At 38.4% G+C, this 20,586-nt stretch overlaps 1 protein-coding gene across 3 annotated transcripts in view; it reads left to right on the top strand.

Annotated features, from left to right (window-relative positions):
- Positions 1-3,728: 3,728 nt before the first annotated feature.
- LOC115218451 (CENPB DNA-binding domain-containing protein 1-like) overlaps positions 3,729-20,586 on the top strand; it is a 22,778-nt gene continuing 5,920 nt past the window's right edge. For 2 of the 3 annotated variants that reach the window (XM_036508326.1, XM_036508325.1), the window contains exon 1: positions 3,729-5,808. In XM_036508326.1, coding sequence (XP_036364219.1) covers positions 4,883-5,749 — 867 coding nt within the window. In that variant the 5' untranslated portion in view covers positions 3,729-4,882 and the 3' untranslated portion in view covers positions 5,750-5,808. Of the gene's footprint in view, positions 5,809-18,634; positions 18,778-20,586 lie in introns of those variants that run through there. The other variant, XM_029788274.2, reaches the window with a different exon arrangement.

Genomic DNA, 20,586 nt, shown 5'->3' with positions numbered 1-20,586 from the left:
TTATATACTACAATAGTATGATCCACTTTGCTGTAGTATTGGTATTACAGAATAATACAGTCAAGCTATGTATCTTTGGTACAATTCAGTGGGATCATTGTAAAAATAACTGCTGTTGTTTATCCTCATAACTTCCCTAAGATCTAGATGCTCCAGCCATGACTATCTGTCTTTTATTCAGCTATTGTATATCTAGATTATATGGCAGGATATGATTTGAGAGAGATCAGTTACTATTTCTATTAGTGCTGAGTAACCATTCTGAGTAGTGATTCCTGGCCTTTTCTGTACCCTGTTCTAGGAAATGTTTGATTAGTTTTTGCGTCTACAAAAGTATTATCACGTTTACAGATGAAAATAGTTTTTTTTAATTGAACCACATTCAGTGATTCAGTTTAATGCAAAAGAATGGTTTTTGTGGGTCAGTTCATTTTGCAGCTATGAGTTCAGTCACAGTACATGGCACCTTTGGCAAGTGTCTTCTACTGTAGCCTTAAGTTAACCAAAAGCCTTGTAAGTGAATTTGGTTGACAAAAACTGAAAAAGAAGCTTGTTTTACATATGTAGGCATGGGTCTATGGTTCTGTTCGTTTTGCAGCCATATTGTTTTTAAGTCCAATCCCATTACATGGTATCTTTGGAAGGTGTCTTCTGTAGCCTCAAGCTGACCAAAGCCTTGAGTGAATTTGGTACATGTAAACTGAAAAAGAAGCCTGTTGTACATATATGTATCACCTTGTCTAGACATCATGCACCACTGTCATACAACCACTTATGTTTATTTATGTTCTATGAAATCATATCCAGACCAGGGGAAAATATTACCTTGGCAACAGGAAGAGCATTTGGTCATAAAAAAGAGCATCTTTGTTCCTGCTTTTCATTCATGACTTTATCAAAACTTGGAACTTTTTTGCTGATTATAATTTGTAGGACTACTTGTGAATTCATGTAATTCCTAAATTTTGTCTTCATTGACAAAGGAAAATTGAATCCAGAATCATGCAAATACAAGGTGCATTCCAGAATTTTGAGACTTTTACAGGAGAGACAATTTATTTCAAAGGAGTACAAAACTCTAATTTCCTTCAAAGTAGGATAATCTAACTTCAATGCACTTCTTGCATTGCTCCAGTTACTTCATGAAGGCCCTCTAAAGTGGTGTCCAGGACCTTTGTCACAGCCTCCTTCATCTTCAGATGTCTTACTATAAACAAGACACATGGCAATCCTGCATTATATAAGAGTGGCGGGAATAGCAGGGAGATGGTTATGATGAGGTGCCATACACACAAAATCACAAATTTTAAGATGCATCAAACTAGTTCTTATGTATATTATGTGCTCTTAAAGTTTAAAGATCTTCATTAATTACACAAGTAAATACAGTAATATACAAACATTCTCAAATGTAACTAAAAACTGTAAGACACTTATTGTAACATCATCATTTAACATCCTTTTTCATGCTGGTATAGATTATATGGTTTGACAAGGGCTGTGCAAAGTTCTCTTGTCTGCTTTGGTATGGTTTCTATAGCTGGTTACCTGCATGGACAAACATTACCAAAAAGGATTTTAGGATATCAATTATTCTGTGCTGGACTGGTCCTCTTGAGTACAGCAAAACACTAGTCATCTCGGTCCTTTGTCGTTTCCTCTGTAAGGCTCAGTGTCTTGAGATCAGCCTTCAATATTTCATCCCATGTCTTCCTGGGTCTCCTTCCACTATTTCTATCCACCTTAATTGATTGGTACTTCTTTATGCACCTGCCTACCACAACAACTGATGTCCTAAAACCACCTTGGTAAAGCTTGCCCATGAGGGGCTCAACCCTTTCAACCTTCTTCCTCTCCACCAAACCCACATTTCATCTCCTGACACCCAAAAAGCACTGGTGCTGGTGTCATGTAAAAAGTATTGGTGTTGGTACCAAGTAAAAAAGAATTGGTGCTGACGCTGTATAAAAGCACCCAGTATATTCTGTAAAGTAGTTGGCATTAGGAAATGCATCCAGTTGTAGAAACCATGCTAAAACTGGCATGGAACCTAGGCAGCTTTTCAGTTGGCCAGCTCCTTTTAAACCGTCCAGCCCATGCTAGCATGGAAAACGGACATTAAATGATGATTTTCCCCAGCATTTATGATCATTTTCAAACTTCTGCAAAGTAATTGCTGCATTTTCATTGGGAGAAGGGATTCTTTCATTCTCCAGGTTTTCCTTTTCCTAGTTAAATTTCTTTTTATTGGAATAGCTCTTATTTTCAAGTCTCTCTACGCTAATCACGTGGGGGAAAAACTCTCTCACACACACAATTTTTACTAACCTATACAAGTAATAGTATAAAAAAAAATAAAATTCCGCCAAGGTCGACTTATGCTTTTGGGGTTGATAAAATAAATACTAATTGAACAGTGGGGTTGGTGTAATCGACTTATTCCCTTCTCCCAAATTGCTGGCCTTGTGCCAGAATTTGAAACTAATATTAATATAAATCTAATGCACTCTCAACAACTTTTATGATATATATATATATATATATATATATATATATATATTCTTTTCTACTCTAGGTACATGGCCCGAAATATTTTTGGGAGGGGGGGCAGTCGATTAGATCGACCCTAGTACGCAACTGGTACTTAATTTATCGACCCCGATATATATATCATCATTAAGCTGATGCCCTAGCATGGCCGTAGTAACTAAAATAAGTAAAAGATTATATACACACATAATGTGTGTGTGTGCACGCGTGTACGTATAATTTAATGGAAATAGTTTATCGTTATAAACTCTAGGTTTAACAAGCAGAAATTAAGGAATAATGGCTCCATATTATTGATAAACATGAATATATACTGCAGCTACTAGCCTATATGACTATTTTCGATTTAAAATGGTTACACTGACCGGCCATAGCAATAACTTCCTTATATATATATATCACAAACAGTTAAATAACTTCGAGGCCGTCCTACAACGGATAGAGAGATCGCACGAGTGCTCAAGAAGGCATGCTGGGTAACAATCCTAGTTTTCATTTTCACTTTTAATCACGAAACACTAAATCCAAAACAAAATGAGAAAAGCTGAAATTGATGGTGAGTGTATATATATTTATTTGAAATGTAATCCAAATTTTAACGCTACCCAATATGCATGTGTGTTAGTGTGTATTTATATATATATATATAAACACGTTCACACACTTTAAGTAACACCGGATAGATATAAGTTTTGCTTTAGGACTTCTAAGTTTTGTCTTCAAAACTAAATAAATAACAGAGAGGTTTGTTCGATCTCCGTGAAATAGCAGCCAGTTCTCTCAAATCGGATCCTACCGTCTCAAAACAAAGGAAGCGGGATTTTTAATAATATAGTCCCTAATATTGTAGTACAAAATCTAGGATGGTCGTAACGAGCACGCCTATGTTTACATAGGCCCAATCACTAGGCTGTTCTGGGTTGCGTCGGAACAATAATAAAGGAAAATTTAATAATTAAATGATGACGGAGAAGCACCTTTTCCATAATTTACGTTATTTTGTATCTTCAGACTGGATTATCACACGGGGACGGAGCAAAGTATCAGTCTCGCACAATTTATCGGAAGTATTAAAGTTTTGTAATTTGTAATATTTTAGATACTTCTGACAAAAATTAAGGGCGGAATGTCTATATGTATACTTGTAAGTATACACTGCAAATTAAATATTGGTAAGTGGGTTTTGAGCTTTTGTTTATATATCTATTTACTTGCTTAACTGCTTTTTTTTTTCTGTTTCGCCTCTACTCATTCTTTTTCCGTTATTCTTTCTCTCCACGTAGACAAATATCTTTGCATATAGATACACCATCTCCCTCCAAGTACAATGACTTAGCCATGTTAATATAACGAAAATATTATTGAAATTGAAAACTGTAAATACACCGAACTGCGAACTTTTTGTTAAAGGGTGGAGGTTTATTGTTACGAACACCCCCATGTTACTTAGTACAGTAGCGCAGGAACACGCACATGAATACACAAATTTGCTTGCATATACTGTACTACTTTGACTCAAACTTCATTCGCTATTAGTTTGTTTGGCAACCGCAGAATTTATTTTTCCTTGACACTGTGCTGTGGCCAATTATTTACCTATCTTAAAGTATTTTTGGTATAATTAAGGTTTCACTCTGCGTTGTTTTTAAGGGACTGGATTATGCGTTTAAAGGGAGATTTGACGGTGATTTTTATCGAATTGTCCGAACTGAGGCTTCTAACAACACAAAACAGAGGTCGTTATACTTCAACTTACATTTCGAGTTGCATTTATTTCGGCTTTTTAATTTTTTTTATAAAGAAATTAATGGAAAAATAATAAAAAATAAAACTCAACGTCACTCGATTTATTCTAGTTTATGTTGGTTTTTGCGAATATATTTAAAAGCATAAAATCTTTAAGAAAAAAAACACACCTAAAAATCAGAACCGAAGTAGAAAATTAAACAAAATATGCGGAAATACGTACAAATCATTTATTAAAACAGATAAAAGCTTATAAATTTCTTTAAAAATGTTCAGTTTATGGCTTTACGGGACCAATAGTTAGAGAATTTCACCGCGAGGGAACGGTGTAGTACGTAGCAGGAAATTCAAATGTTATGTTTATGTTTGTTGTGTATTGATGTTTGTCCTTGATGTTTATGAAGATGATCACATCAGCAGCAGTACTCTTTGTGGGTCCTGAGGTGGTATATTAGGTTTATACTGACATTAAAATCCACAGTTATAATAGAGAACACATAATTACAGAATCAGGACCCGGTGGAACTCGTTTTCCGTGCAGCCGTCTAATGTGTAAAAACTTGTGCTTTTTTTTGTTACATATATTATGCCCCGCAAGAAAGCTCCTGCTAAATCTAGTCCTGGTGGTCCTAAGCGCCATGCTATTTCTTTGGAGTATAAATTGGCAATGATTAAACGTTATGAAAAAGGTGAAAAAATGGTAGCGATAGCGCGTGCTTATGGCTTAAGTCGAACGACCGTATCTACAATTATTCACGACAAGGAAAGGATTTTAACTCATATCCAAGAGACTGCTCCGGGGATGAAGAGTACCGTAATCACCAAGAAAAGAGGTAAAATCATCCAAGAAATGGAACACCTGCTTTCCTTTTGGCTTGAACGGCAGACTCGTCAGCGTAATCCCATAAACCAGATGATAATTCAAGAGAAAGCGCTTTCATTGTTCAACGACCTTAAGAAGAAGTATCCCGACAACGTGACAGAGGATTTTAAGGCCAGTTCAGGATGGTTTATGCGATTCAAGCAGCGACACAATCTTTATAACGTTAAGGTCCCAGGCGAAAGTACATCGGCAGTAACCGATGCTGACAAGCAACCGCTCACAAATGAAGAGCTGATGAAACTTCATGAACAGCAACAACAAGAGGAGGCACAGCAACCGGAACCAGAACTTAGGCACTTTACCATCAACAAAATGCAGCAAGCTTTTGTATACATGGAAAAATCACTAACCCTTTTCGAGGAGATGGATCCTAATGCTGAGCGCTTTGCTAAAATCATGGGAGCTGTTCACGACGCGTATGTTCCTTATAGGGTTATCCTGGAAGACATGAAGAGTAAAACCATTCAAGGTACTCTAGAGAAGTTATTACTGTACGTTGAAAGTCGAAGGTCCGAATTGGAAAAGTCTGATGATAAACCGATTCCTTCAACTTCAATGTCAACTCCATAATCCACGCCTCTCCAACCTCCACTTCTGTCTAAATCAAGCTCATCAACACCGTCAATCAGGTAAATGTTTTTTTTTTTATTTTGTTATTTTTAGGGCCTTTTAAAAAAAAATCTTAACAGTATCTCTTTTTGAATCCTTGTTTAAATATTCAAAGTATAGTATTTTATAGCGACCGGAAGTCTTTTTTTTTTTACGATTTTCAATGAATTTTTAAATGTTTTCTTTTCGTGTTACGTCATTTTTCAAGTTTAGATGACATGTCTTGGAACCTTTTACCGACTTTAGTTGGGGGTATACCTGTATATAGTGTGGGTCTGTTTTTCTACGCCGGTATAGGTTGGACGGGTCTTTATTTGAAGCTGTATTTTACTGTTGGATGCTCTTCCTGTCGCCAACCCTATAACGGATTATTTTTAAACCAATATTTCGAGTGCAGAGCTATGGGATTTAATGTAATGCTCACTGAGATTTTGTTTTTCTCAGACGATCTCATCTGATGGAGTGCGCCTATCCCCCGCCCCCAGATATGTATGCATGCATACTCTTTTACTTGTTTCAGTCATTTGACTGGCCATGCTGGAGCACCGCCTTTAGTCGAGCAAATCGACCCCGGGATTTATTCTTTGTAAGCCCAGTACTTATTCTATCGGTCTCTTTTGCCGAACCGCTAAGTTACGGGGACGTAAACACACCAGCATCGGTTGTCAAACACACACATACATATATATATATATACATATATACGACAGGCTTATTTCAGTTTCCGTCTACCAAATCCACTCACAAGGCATTGGTCGGCCCGGGGCTATAGCAGAAGACACTTGCCCAAGGTGCCACGCAGTGTGACTGAACCCGGAACCATGTGGTTGGTTAGCAAGCTACTTACCACACAGCCACTCCTGCGCCTATATAGATAATTCTATAGAGTTGGAAATTTAGTTTGTTCAAAACAGTAATTTTTTTGGATGTATGTTTTAACCCTCTAGCATTCGAATTACTCTGTCAAATGTAATGCTTATTTATTCATATTATTTTGAATTAAACATGCATTATTTCATTGCTTTGAGATTTCGATTATGTGACTGTTTACTTTTAGAATGATATTGTAGGATTGGTGTAAGAGGCCAGATCTGGCCAGTTTAGATGCAAAACAATATTTGGACTTGATGTGTCCAAAGGATTAAACATTGAAGATTACGTATCTGCCCTTTTTTAAAATCTGTATTTTTTGCTCTCCACCTACACCTTTCCATAATTTTTCATGTTTGGATGGTTTTTCGAATTTTTTTTTTCAATAATTCTATAATAAAAGTATATTAAATAAGAAAAAACATTGGTGTTGTAATGTTTCATTTTCAAAAAATTAGAAATGCTTCAATTTTTTTAAGGTCGAAGATGTAATTATATATAACAATATATTTATATTACTCTTCCCATACACTTTTGCAACCTTGATCCGGCTTCTCTTCACGTTCTTCTGCTACCTATTCTGACACCTCATTAGGATCCAGACATGTGATCTAACTTGAAAAGTGATGTAACACGAAAAGAAAACATTTAAAAATTCATTGAAAATTGGGTAAAAAAAAAAGCTTTCCGGTCGCTCTAAAATACCTCATAACCATCATCTTTATTTCTCTTTTCTGCTCATTCCCACCCATTCTTAGATAACATTGTGTAACGACTTTTGTTCTTGTGTAGCAACTTATTTCCTATTTGCTTACCCCTAGACAGTATGAAAAATGGCGAATATCACCTTCAAACTTAGTCTTTGCTACATTTATTCAAACTCCAAAGAATCCCTCTCAACACATGGCTATGCTGTCCCCCAGTACATCTGCTCATGATCAGAGATGCAGATATAGTGTATTTGATAGATAATAACACATACAAGCCCATCATATATATATATATATATATATATAGACAAGGAAGGCTCTTAGCCCATCAGGAATCACTGCTGAGATGCTTAAAATATCTAGTAGTGTGGGTTATGGCCTAATCACCTATATAGTTAACCAGGTTGTACACAAGGAAGTCACATCCAATGACTGGTGCAGCAACATCATAGTTAGCTGTTACTAAGGTAAAGGTGACACCTTAGACAGAAATAATTACAGAAGTATCAAATTGTTAGATTGGATGATGAAAGTTATGGAGGGGTTCATAGCCCATTTAATTAGGAAGTCAGTTAGTCTAGATAAGATGCAGTTTGGTTTTGTATCAGGATTGAGCACTACTGGTACCATAATTCTGGTAAGGTAGCTGCAGGAGAAGTGCGTAGCCAAAAATAAACCTCTGTACTTGGTTTTTGTCGACATAGAGAAAGCCTTGACAGGGTCCCCCCCACTTCTTTCTCTAGTGGTTAGTGCGGAAACTAAGGATAGACGAGTGGTTGGTGAGAACTGTACAAGCCATGTAGAGTGATACTATCAGTAAGGTGGAGGTTGGCAACAAGTATAGTGATGAATTCAGGGTATAAGTAGGGGTTCACCAAGGATCAGTCCTCAGGCCCCTCCTGTTCATCATAATCCTCCAAGCAATAACAGAAGAATTTATTTTGGACTGCCTCTGGGAGCTCCTCAATGCTGATGACCTTGTTCTTATAGCTGAATTTCTAGAACTAGAGAAGAAATTTCAGGTGTGGAACCAAGGTCTAGAACCAAAGGGCCTTAGGAAAGGGGACAAAATCACAATTCCCTTCAGGTAGATGGCCCTGCATGATATGTAGAAAAAGTGTAGGTAGAAACTCCATAAAATATACCCAGTGCAAACTATGGACACACGAGGTGCAGCAACTTCAGAGGAAGGTTAACAGGGAAAATAGTCTTTGTGTGTGGCAGGTGCACAGATACAATAAACACGAGAAAAGTACAGAAAATACACCCCATCAAATGCCAAGGAGAATACCTAGAAGTAGCTGATATACACACATCTATAATAACAAATGCCAAAATGAATTTCTCTGTGTCAGTGCGTCATACTTTGACCCCCTCTTTCACTACTCAATGACACTTCTAATATTCCTCTTGCTGGGGTGAGAGTAATAGTAGGCATAGAGATGGTGAGGGCGGTAGTAGATGGTTGTGATGGTAACAGGGAGATAGTAATAGTATGTGCTGTAGTTGTGATAGAAGCAGAGGTGATGGTGATGATTGTGGTGGTGGTGGCAGCCCAGGCGTTCAGGGATGACGGTGATAGTAAGCGATGTGAAAGAAAGCAAGTGATGGTGGAGGGGAAGGTGGCGAAGTCAATGGTATTGATGGTGGTGGCATCAGAAGTCTGAATGGTGTGTGTATGGCAGTTGTGGTGGTGATGGTGATAGTTGAAAACAATCAGCAGAAAGAGAGAGAGAGAGAGAGAGAGAGAGAGAAAGAGGTTAGACAGAAAAGAAATTGTACTGACCCCTGAATGGGAAGACAAAAAATGTTTATCATGCAGTTTTGCAATAAGTTTCAAGTCAACAAATTATGTCATTGTTTCGATGAAAATTGTTCGTTGTTTGAAAATATTGGTCAAGTTTAATAAAATTTTATATATACTCAAAGCATGAAGTGTCATTGTTGGGCTCAAGGCCCAATGAAGAGCCCTCCACAGACTCCTATTGGGCTTTTAAGCTAGTATATATATATATCCTTGCCCATACAAAAAGAAGTACATCCTATCATACATGCGTGCTCCATCATGACTAAAATCACCAGCCCCTCTGTTTCAGCCCACCCACCCACCCACCACCACCAATATCTGGGAATCCAGCAAAGAGTTTGACCAGAGCATACATACATACCCTAACACAGTGGACATCCACCAACTAGACCATTTTCCACCACTCCCTATATAAGCTCCCACATATATTGTACCCCTACACACACCACATGCATACAAGAATTTAACCAAAACATAAAAGAAAGAAAACACGGGCAAAACACAAATGTGTATGTAGCCTTTTGCCCCCTCCCCCCTGCAGCTGTTATACATATACCGTAAATTCTCGAGTATAATCCACCCTTGAGTATAATACGCAGGGGATTTTTAGGGGACTGTACCTCTGAAAGACCTAAACCTTGTGTATAATACGCACCCCTTCTCTAACTTGAGTCAAGGAGGTCTATATAACGTCCTTGGTTTGTAAAAATGTACACGGTAACGTTCTTTATTATTATCTTTATATATAAAAGTGAAGTTGTGTGTCTGTCTCCTTTCGATTTAGATTCCTAACTACTCCCACATTTTGCGGTGCAGTTTAACCAAAACCGGGTATCTTATAGTCGTGATTCATATTGAGCCCTTCTGGGTATTAGCGCGCGTCTACGATGAGTCTACGAATTAAAAAAAAATTTTCCATAATTTTTCCGCATTTTTAATGCATTTTCGCTTGGTTTATATAAGGGAAGTAACTGTCTATAAATGCTTGTATAGTTATTTCCCTTACAAACCCGAGCAACACCGGGCGATACTGCTAGTTGTATATATAACATAATGCAAACGTGTAGCTTTTTTGTGCATTTTGTTTGCAGAAAATAAAGAAATAACAGTAATAACGTTTAATAACTGTTGCTTACTACAAGTTATGGATGATTCTTTTATGACTTCATTGCTTTCAGGCTTAGCTTAAGGTATTTTTGCACCTGACATCACAAAATGCGTCTGAATAAAAATTGCTGGACAGCAAATAGAGACTTGGACATTGCTTAGAAAATAATTTTCATTTTTAGCCTCGTATATAGTATGCACTAGGGATTTTGACTTCTAAATTTTGGGGAAAAAATGCGGATTGTACTTGAGGATATACGGTAGTAGCACTACACACATTCCATTTTTACAAGAGCACCAACCTTAAAGATACACACATTTCCTATAAACTCTTTTCCAGAAAACTCTTGTTGACTTGCAACATCCCCAGAGATGGGCTTTCTGGGCTATGCCTGTTCTTTAATGTTATGTGACAATATGTTTGGTTTAAAGCTGTCACAGTTGAGTGAACATGTCTCATAACAATCCCTTTTAGAAAAAAGATATTTAATAGCAAAATTTGATACCTGTAACATAGGCACAAACCATAACTATTCAACCACCAGGCTTCATAGAAACAGCTCCTGTCCACTCTACCACTTGACAGATTACATTTAGAGAACCTTATTTTGGGATGGTCACTTGACATGTTCATTTAACTGTGCCAGTTTTGATTTTTCAGTGCAAAAATAGTGTCACATGATAGCATTGGTGTAATGGGGCACCTACAAAAATATCAAAGATTACTACTAGTCATGGGATCTTCCTCTACTGCATTTGATAAATAAAATTCAGACAGCCTAGATTGCTAGGAACTGTCAATATGTTCAGTCAACCGTGGCTGCTTTAACTAATGACTCAAAGCATATTGTCACATATTAAAGGAAAACAGCTGAGAACTTGCGAAAATTTCTAAACCTGATCATGAGATCATCCTCGACCAGTCAAAAATGTATCCAAAATGGATACTAATTTGAGTCACATTCTCTCTATAAAAGCAAGACAGTTGCAGCATAACCCCATGTTTTTCTATCTCAACTTTTGAAAATCAGAGAAACCTGTGAAACCAGTTAAGTCTTAAAAAATTTGAAAATAAAGAATTTAAATGAATCCCAGTGCATTTTCAACTTCTTATATCTATATATATATAAAACTGAGAATGTGTGTCTGTCTATGTGTGCATCACTTAAACTTGAGAACTACCCAACTGATTTCATTCAAGTTTTACTCATATACTACTTAGAGTACATGGAGTGTCATAGGCCAAAGAAATTTTTGACTTCTTGCCTAATGCAAGCCCAGATCAATCTCTTACACTGTTTCAGAATTACATGTCAAAACTGAAACAGAAACATCTCTAATGTGAGATAATAGTTTCACTATGTATATAATATATACATAGTGAAACTATTATCTCAAATTACATATATACATGCATACATATATCTATCTATATATATGTATATGAGTTCAGCAAAAATTTAGATTCAGATGAATATGGTACTTAAGTTGAAGCACCAGAATTTAGTACGGTATTATCCATACAATTTCAATGTAAGGTGATTAAAATCAAAATAAGTAACAAGGATATCCAGAGGTAATGCAGTTCGATCGTTTCATGCAACTCCATTTAGTTGAACAATGCAACAATTACATCAATTTAAAATGCAGAGCAATCTTCAGCTGCACAGACATAGAATTTAATTAAATTAGAACAGATGGACATATTAGTATAATTATACCTAAAATCTCCAAGAAGTTAAAGAGATAGACAAAGAACATGCTGTTCTTACTCAAGCATAGAAGTTACTAAGCTTTTCAAGAATATATACATTGTTACAGACTCTGCCTGTCACTGATTTTTTTTGTTTTTTATGGGTCAGTTTTAATTTATTGACTAGTTTATCTAAACCCTTGTATATTTAAGGCTGAGAGAACAGGGGGTAGTATCTGAGGGAGCAGACAGACATCATAGTTGGTATAATCATAAAAATCAAGATTTATTTGAAGCAATATCATGAGATTTGGTAAAGGAAATTTTGAAACAAGATGTTAGCTGACAATTAAGGGGGTCGCCCACTAGCAGACCATTGATAATGAAACAGGGGAAGTCTTATCATGTGGTACTATAGTTAAATATTTAAAACAATGTTGCTATATTGTATACAGTTAAAGTTTAGGGTTATTCAGAGAATTATTAAGAAGAATATTATAACAAAAGGATAGAAATTTATGAATGTTTTTGAGTATATACCAAACTTTTACCACAATAGAAGGAGGAAAAGAAATTATCCGGAAATACTGTGGCCATGCTGGAGCACAGTCATTAGTCGAGCAAATCGACCCAAGGACTTATTCTTTGTAAGCCTAGTACTTATTCTATTGATCTCTTTTGCTGAACCGCTAAGTGACGGGGACGTAAACACACCAGTATCGGTTGTCAAGCGATGTTGGGGGGACAAACACACACACACACACACACACACACACACACACACATACATATATATATATATGACGGGCTTCTTTCAGTTTCCGTCTACCAAATCCACTCACAAGGCTTTGGTCAGTCTGAGGCTATAGTAGAAGACACTTGCCCAGGGTGGGTGATTACTATTAGCATTTATATATCTAAGGTCTTCATTAATTTTATGGATTGGTTGGGTTTTACCTGTTATTAAATTAAAACTAGCATCTAAATAATTAACATTATAGTTCACTTTATCTATACTAATACCTAATCTATATCTTTTAAAAAAACTATATATTTTCTTCTTATATATTTCTAGTGTTCTATTGGTACAATTCTTAGTTATTAATAAAAGGTCATCCCGATATAATCCACCCTATATGAATAGCATATTATGTCACGTTTTTTTTTAACATTTTTATTCTTATCGTTAAATACATATATCTATTTATTTATTGTATATATCACGTTTTATGAGATAGGTTTTTTTACAACGCTAGATAGTAAGTTTAAAGTTTAAAATTTGTTTTAACTGGTTTTCATCAATAAGTCATGTATTTTGCTTTACATTAAAGTGTGGCTAAATATTTTTAAATTCATCATCATCATCATCGTTTAACGTCCGTTCTCCATGCTAGCATGGGTTGGACGGTTCGACCGGGGATCTGGGAAGCCAGAAGGCTGCACCAGGCTCCAGTCTTATCTGGCAGTGTTTCTACAGCTGGATGCCCTTCCTAACGCCAACCACTCCGTGAGTGTAGTGGGTGCTTTTTACGTGCCACCTGCACAGGTGCCAGGTGAGGCTGGCAACGGCCACGGTCGGATTGGTGTATTTTATGTGCCACTGGCACGGAAGCCAGACGAGGCGGTGCTGGCATCGGCCACGAGTCGGATGGTGCTTTTTACGTACCACCAGACCAGGGATCCTGGCTGGTTCAATTCGATTTCGATTTCGCTTGCCCCAACATGTCTTCGCAAGCAAGGGGGTTGGCATGGGTGCCTGTTGTACGGTCAGATTGGTGTATTTTACGTGCCATCGGCACGGAAGCCAGTGGAGGCGGTGCTGGCATCGGCCATGAGTCGGATAGTGCTTTTTACGTACCACCAGACCAGGGAACCTGGCTGGTTCAATTCGATTTCGCTTGCCCCAACATGTCTTCGCAAGCAAGGGGGTTGGCATGGGTGCCTGTCGTACGGTCAGATTGGTGTATTTTACGTGCCACCGGCACGGAAGCCAGTGGAGGCGGCGCTGGCATCGGCCACGAGTCGGATAGTGCTTTTTACGTACCACCAGACCAGGAATCCTGGCTGGTTCAATTTGATTTTGACTTCGATTTCGACTTCGCTTGCCTCAACAGGTCTTTGTGTCCAAGGGAGGAAAGGCATTCATAAGTGGGCTGGGCTCACTTGTCCTGCCTGGTCTTCTCACGTACAGAATATTTCCAAAGGTCTCGGTCGCTGGTCATTTCCTCAGTGAGGCCTAAAGTCCGAAGGTCGTGCTTCACCACCTCGTCCCAGGTTTTCCTGGGTCTACCTCTTCCACGGGTTCCCTCAACTGCTAAGGATTGGCACTTTCTCACACACCTATCTTCATCCATTCTCGCCACATCACCATACCAGCGCAATCGTCTCTCTTGCACACCACAACTGATGCCTCTTAGGTACAACATTTCTCTCAAGGTGCTAACGCTCTGTCGAGTATGTACACTGACATTACACATCCATCGGAGCATACTGGCTTCATTCCTCACGAGCTTACGCATGTCCTCGGCACTCACGGCCCATGTTTCACTGCCATGTAGCATGGCTGTTCGTACACAGGCATCATACAGTCTGCCTTTTACTCTGAGCGAGAGGCCTTTAGTCACCAGCAGAGGTAAGAGCTCCCTAAACTTTGCCCAGGCTATTCTTATTCTAGCAGTTACACTTTCAGCGCACCCACCCCCACTACTGACTTGGTCACCTAGATAACGGAAGCTATCAACTACTTCTAGTTTTTCCCCTTGGAAAGTGACTGAAGTTATTTTCTGCAGATTTTCGGAGGTTAATGCTCCTGAGCATCTGCCACATACAAAAACTATCTTCCCAGTTAGCCTACCTTTGACATTGCTGCACCTCTTATGTGTCCATAGCTTACACTGGGTACATCTTATAGAGTTTCTACCTACACCTTTTCTACAGATCGAGCAGGGCCATCTTCCTGAAGACATTTGTGGATTGTCTACCTTCCTACTTATTAGTACTTTGGTTTTAGCTAGGTTGACTCTAAGGCCCCTCGATTCTAAACCCTCCTTCCACACCTGGAACTTCTCCTCCAGCTCTGATAGTGACTCAGCAATAAGAGCAAGGTCGTCAGCGTAGAGGAGCTCCCAGGGACAACCTGTCTTGAATTCCTCCGTAATTGCCTGTAGGACTATGATAAATAGGAGGGGGCTGAGTACTGAACCCTGGTGGACCCCAACCTCTACTTTGAATTCTTCTGTGTACATGTTGCTAACCCTAACCTTACTTACGGCATCTCTGTACATGGCTTGCACAGTCCTCACCAGCCATTCATCTATCCCTAGTTTCCTCATTGACCACCAGATAAGGGATCGGGGGACCCTATCAAAAGCTTTCTCCATGTCAACAAAAGCCAGGTACAGGGGCTTATCTTTGGCTAGGTATTTCTCCTGCAGCTGGAATATAGCATCCGTGGTACTTTTCCCTTGCACGAACCCAAACTGCATCTCATCTAAACTAACTCTCTCTCTAATTAGTTGGGCTATGACCCTCTCCGTAACCTTCATTACTTGATCCAACAGCTTGATACCTCTGTAATTATTTGTATCTAGGGCATCACCTTTACCTTTGTAGCAGTTGACTAGTATGCTGCTACACCAGTCATTGGGTATGACTCCTTCGTGTATCACCTGGTTGGCTATACGGGTGACTAGGTTATAGCCGACACTGCCAGATATTTTGAGCATCTCTGCAGTAATTCCTGATGGGCCTGGGGCTTTCCCTGTCTTCATGCTTCTAATTGCCTTAGTTACCACGGAACTATCAACTCGGATAGCTGGTCCCTCTGTTGGGTCAACATTCGGCAGACTCTCTTTATCCCATTCATTTTCTTTATTCAGCAACCTTTCATAGTGGCATCTCCAAACCTCTCTCTTTGCATCCTCATTTAGCGCAAGTGAACCATCATCCATGCGAACACACTTCTCTCCTACCACATCACGATTCTCTCTCACACACTGTCTTGCAACACGAAATACCTCAAGTCTTTCATCCTCACGGCTCAGAACATTGGCAAATTTTTTCTTATCCGCTTCCCCTCTGGCTAAATAAACCTGTCTCCTAGCTTCCCTTCTGGCTGTCTGATACAATTCCCTGCTACATTATCGATTTATATATTTAGTCATGAAACGCGTGTAGTCAATTTAATGTTTGATTTATTATGAGATTTTTAGAGTAATAATTATAAGATATTTAATTAATTTCTATGTGGTTATTATAGATAATATCTTTTCACTATTGACATTAACAAACCTCTTCCTTTCTGCTTTTGCCCTAACTAGATAAACCTATCGTCTAGCTTCCCTTTTATCTACCTGATATACTTCTTTGCTACCCCATCTTTTTGACTCTTTCTGCCAAATGTAATGCTTTTTTTATTCATATTATTTTCAATTAATCATGCATTATCTTGCAGCTTGGTGATTTCAGTGATGTGATTGTTCATTTTTAGAATGACATTGTAGGGTATGTTTGAGAGGCCAGATCTAGCCAGTTTCAATATAAAACAAGTAGAATATTTGGGCTCGAAACAGCCAGTTTAAACAATAAAAAATAAAATTACCGCACTCTTCCAGATTCAAATTGCTAATTCTTAATGCTCAAAATTTCAAGTGTTTGTCAACATCTTAGGTGGGCACATCGACCTCCCCCCATGCATCGATATCGACTACTTTTCTGATCCTCCCTGGTTTAGATGATCAAACTAATGTAAGTTTGGTACTGATTCTGTTGATCAGATTTTTTGCTGTACTGCTAAATTATGGGGACCAACACAGCACATATTCCCCCCACCTCTCTCTCAGAATTTCTATTTATGGAAATGTACAGTTTCCATTTGTAAGATTCACTCACATGGCATGGGTTAGTTTGTGTTTATAGTAGAATACATTTGCCCAAGGCACTATGCATTGGATTGAACTTGAAGCCATATGGTTCAGAAGCAAACTTTCTTGGATTGAACCTGAAGCCATATGGTTCAGAAGCAAACTTCTTTGGATTGAACCTGAAGCCATATGGTTCAGAAGCAAACTTCTTTGGATTGAACCTGAAGCCATATGGTTCAGAAGCAAACTTCTTTGGATTGAACCTGAAGCCATATGTTCAGAAGCAAACTTCTTTGATTGAACCTGAAGCCATATGGTTCAGAAGCAAACTTCTTTGATTGAACCTGAAGCCATATGTTCAGAAGCAAACTTCTTGGATTGAACCTGAAGCCATATGGTTCAGAAGCAAACTTCTTTGGATTGAACCTGAAGCCATATGGTTCAGAAGCAAACTTCTTTGGATTGAACCTGAAGCCATATGGTTCAGAAGCAAACTTCTTTGGATTGAACCTGAAGCCATATGGTTCAGAAGCAAACTTCCTTGGATTGAACCTGAGGCCATATGGTTCAGAAGCAAACTTCTTTGGATTGAACCTGAAGCCATATGGTTCAGAAGCAAACTTCCTTGGATTGAACCTGAAGCCATATGGTTCAGAAGCAAACTTCTTTGGATTGAACCTGAAGCCATATGGTTCAGAAGCAAACTTCTTTGGATTGAACCTGAAGCCATATGGTTCAGAAGCAAACTTCCTTGGATTGAACCTGAAGCCATATGGTTCAGAAGCAAACTTCCTTGGATTGAACCTGAAGCCATATGGTTCAGAAGCAAACTTCTTTGGATTGAACCTGAAGCCATATGGTTCAGAAGCAAACTTCTTTGGATTGAACCTGAAGCCATATGGTTCAGAAGCAAACATTCTTTTGCTTACCACTGAGGAAATACAAAAAATTTCACTTTTTCATGCAAAATGAAGTATTTCCTTTATATTTCATCATCATCATCATCATACAACATCTATTTTCGATGCTGGCTCATGTTGGATGGATTGATAGGATCTGACGAGTCGCAGGACTGCATCTATACTCCACCATTAGCTATGGCATAGTTTCTGAGTTTAGATGTCCTTCCTAATGTCAGCCATTTCTCAGAGGGTACTGGATGCTTTATTCATGCTGCTGACACTTGTGAGGTTGCCAAATAACTTGCAAGACAGGAAAAAAAAAAACAAGAAAAGGAAAAAGTCCCTTCAACTCTGTGGCGAGGTAGGTGACTGGGTTAGTTTTTGAGAAGGGGGAAAGTTGGCTTTATGTCAGGTGTTAGGAGAGTGAAAGTATGACCGAGGGACAAGAATAGGTGTCTTGCTATAGTGAAGATACACAGCTACCCTGCCTTATATAAGGGTGGTTGAAAGTGGCCGGCATGATGATAAGATGGTAGTGATGTGGGTACTGAGGAAGAACAATACCTATGACCAGTTTTCAAGGGATATCAATTGGGAAGAAGGGAGGGAGACCTGGCATGAATGCTTTCATCAAGGTTAACCCCATTAAAGACATCCAAGAGCTAGAAGATGGAGAGAATCCATGAGAATCCATAATTGTCATATCTTTTATTCAGACATAATGTATCTAGAAGTATCTTAAGCATCTTTTGTTTTTGATGGCAAAGGAGTAGGGTTTGAGATTTGGCTGCTAATTCTAGCAGGTTAAGTTTTCTCATAGAGGCTTTTTGTTGTCGTTGTATATGTTTGCAATAGAGTAATTTTTTTAAAATTGGAGTTTTGTTTAATTTTGCAGCTATGTTGGTGCTACGAAAGCAACAGGATTTTCATTGACAACAACAAACAGTGCTCTGCATCAGTATTTGTTCATGACGACAACTGTAGCAACAACACAATAAATATTAGCAACAACAACAGCAAGAATAATGACAAAAAATAACAAAAAACGAGCTACGACACTGAGTGCAGCAGCTGCAAAGAAGATGATATCAAGTGCAACAACAGCAATCAGTAAATCAGTAGCAACAACTGTAACAGTTGGAGTTAATAGTACTGCCACTAATAATAATCATAATAATAATCATAATAATAATAATAATAATAATAACCACAACAGCACCAGCAGTAAGAACAGTAATAATAACAACAGCAGCAGTAAGAACAGTGACAATAATAACAGCAGAAGTAAGAACAGTAACAATAACAACAACAGCAGTAAGAACAGTAACAATAACAACAGCAGCAGTAAGAACAGTAACAATAATAACAGCACCAGCAGTAAGAACAGTAAGAATAACAGTGCCAGCAGTAAGAACAGTAACAACAACACCAGCTGTAGCAGTAAGAATGGTAGCAGCAGCAACAGCAAAAAGAATAATAACAACAACAGCAGCAAGAAGGGTAATGGCAACAACAGCAGCAACAAGAAGGGTAATGACAACAGCAGCAACAAGAAGGGTAATGACAACAACAGCAGCAAGAAGAGTAATGACAACAGCAGCAGCAAGAAGAGTAATGACAACAGCAGCAACAAGAAGAGTAATGACAACGACAGCAGCAAGAAGGGTAATGACAACAGCAACAAGAAGAGTAATGACAACGACAGCAACAAGAAGAGTAATGGTAACAGCAGCAACAAGAAGAGTAATGACAACAGCAGCAACAAGAAGAGTAATGACAACAGCAGCAACAAGAAGAGTAATGACAACGACAGCAACAAGAAGAGTAATGACAACAGCAGCAACAAGAAGAGTAATGACAACAGCAGCAACAAGAAGGGTAATGACAACAGCAGCAACAAGAAGAGTAATGACAACAGCAGCAACAAGAAGAGTAATGACAACAGCAGCAACAAGAAGGGTAATGACAACAGCAGCAACAAGAAGGGTAATGATAACAACAGCAGCAAGAAGAGTAATGACAACGACAGCAGCAAGAAGAGTAATGATAACAACAGCAGCAAGAAGAGTAATGACAACGACAGCAGCAAGAAGAGTAATGATAACAACAGCAGCAAGAAGAGTAATGACAACGACAGCAACAAGAAGAGTAATGACAACGACAGCAACAAGAAGAGTAATGACAACAGCAGCAACAAGAAGAGTAATGACAACAGCAGCAACAAGAAGGGTAATGACAACAGCAGCAACAAGAAGGGTAATGATAACAACAGCAGCAAGAAGAGTAATGACAACGACAGTAGCAAGAAGAGTAATGACAACAGCAGCAGCAAGAAGGGTAATGATAACAGCAGCAACAAGAAGGATAATTATAATAAGAAAATCAATGAAAATAGCAACAGTAGCAACAACACTAATAGCTTTGGAAATAGCAACAACTGTCATGAAAGTAAAAATCCAAATCCAGACTCTAAGAACAAAGATATTGATAACACCAATTGCAGTAAAAATAGCACCACTGCCCTCAACAACAACAACAACATCAGTAACGATACCAATGACAGAAACAGCATTGATTATAGGAATAGCAACAGCAGTTGTAGCAAAATTAGCAACAAAGACAGTATTAACACTCACAACAGTACCGCCATCACTCATTCAACATCAAAAACGAATGATAGTGGTGGGGGTGATGGTGGTGGTGATGGTGGTACAAAGGAGCACAAACATGCTAAGAAGTACAGCGATGATCAAAAGCCTCCTACCTATGCATTTTTGAAAAAGTTCCATTCCACCCGCGTTGAAACTGATAAAATTTTGGATGGATTTAGGGAAGCCATTAATGAAG

Source organism: Octopus sinensis, linkage group LG13 (assembly GCF_006345805.1).
Source record: "Octopus sinensis linkage group LG13, ASM634580v1, whole genome shotgun sequence".
In the NCBI taxonomy this organism is placed as follows: Eukaryota; Metazoa; Mollusca; class Cephalopoda; order Octopoda; family Octopodidae; genus Octopus; species Octopus sinensis.
Note: the sequence above shows the minus strand (reverse complement) of the source record. Positions and strands in the feature narration are given on the sequence as shown.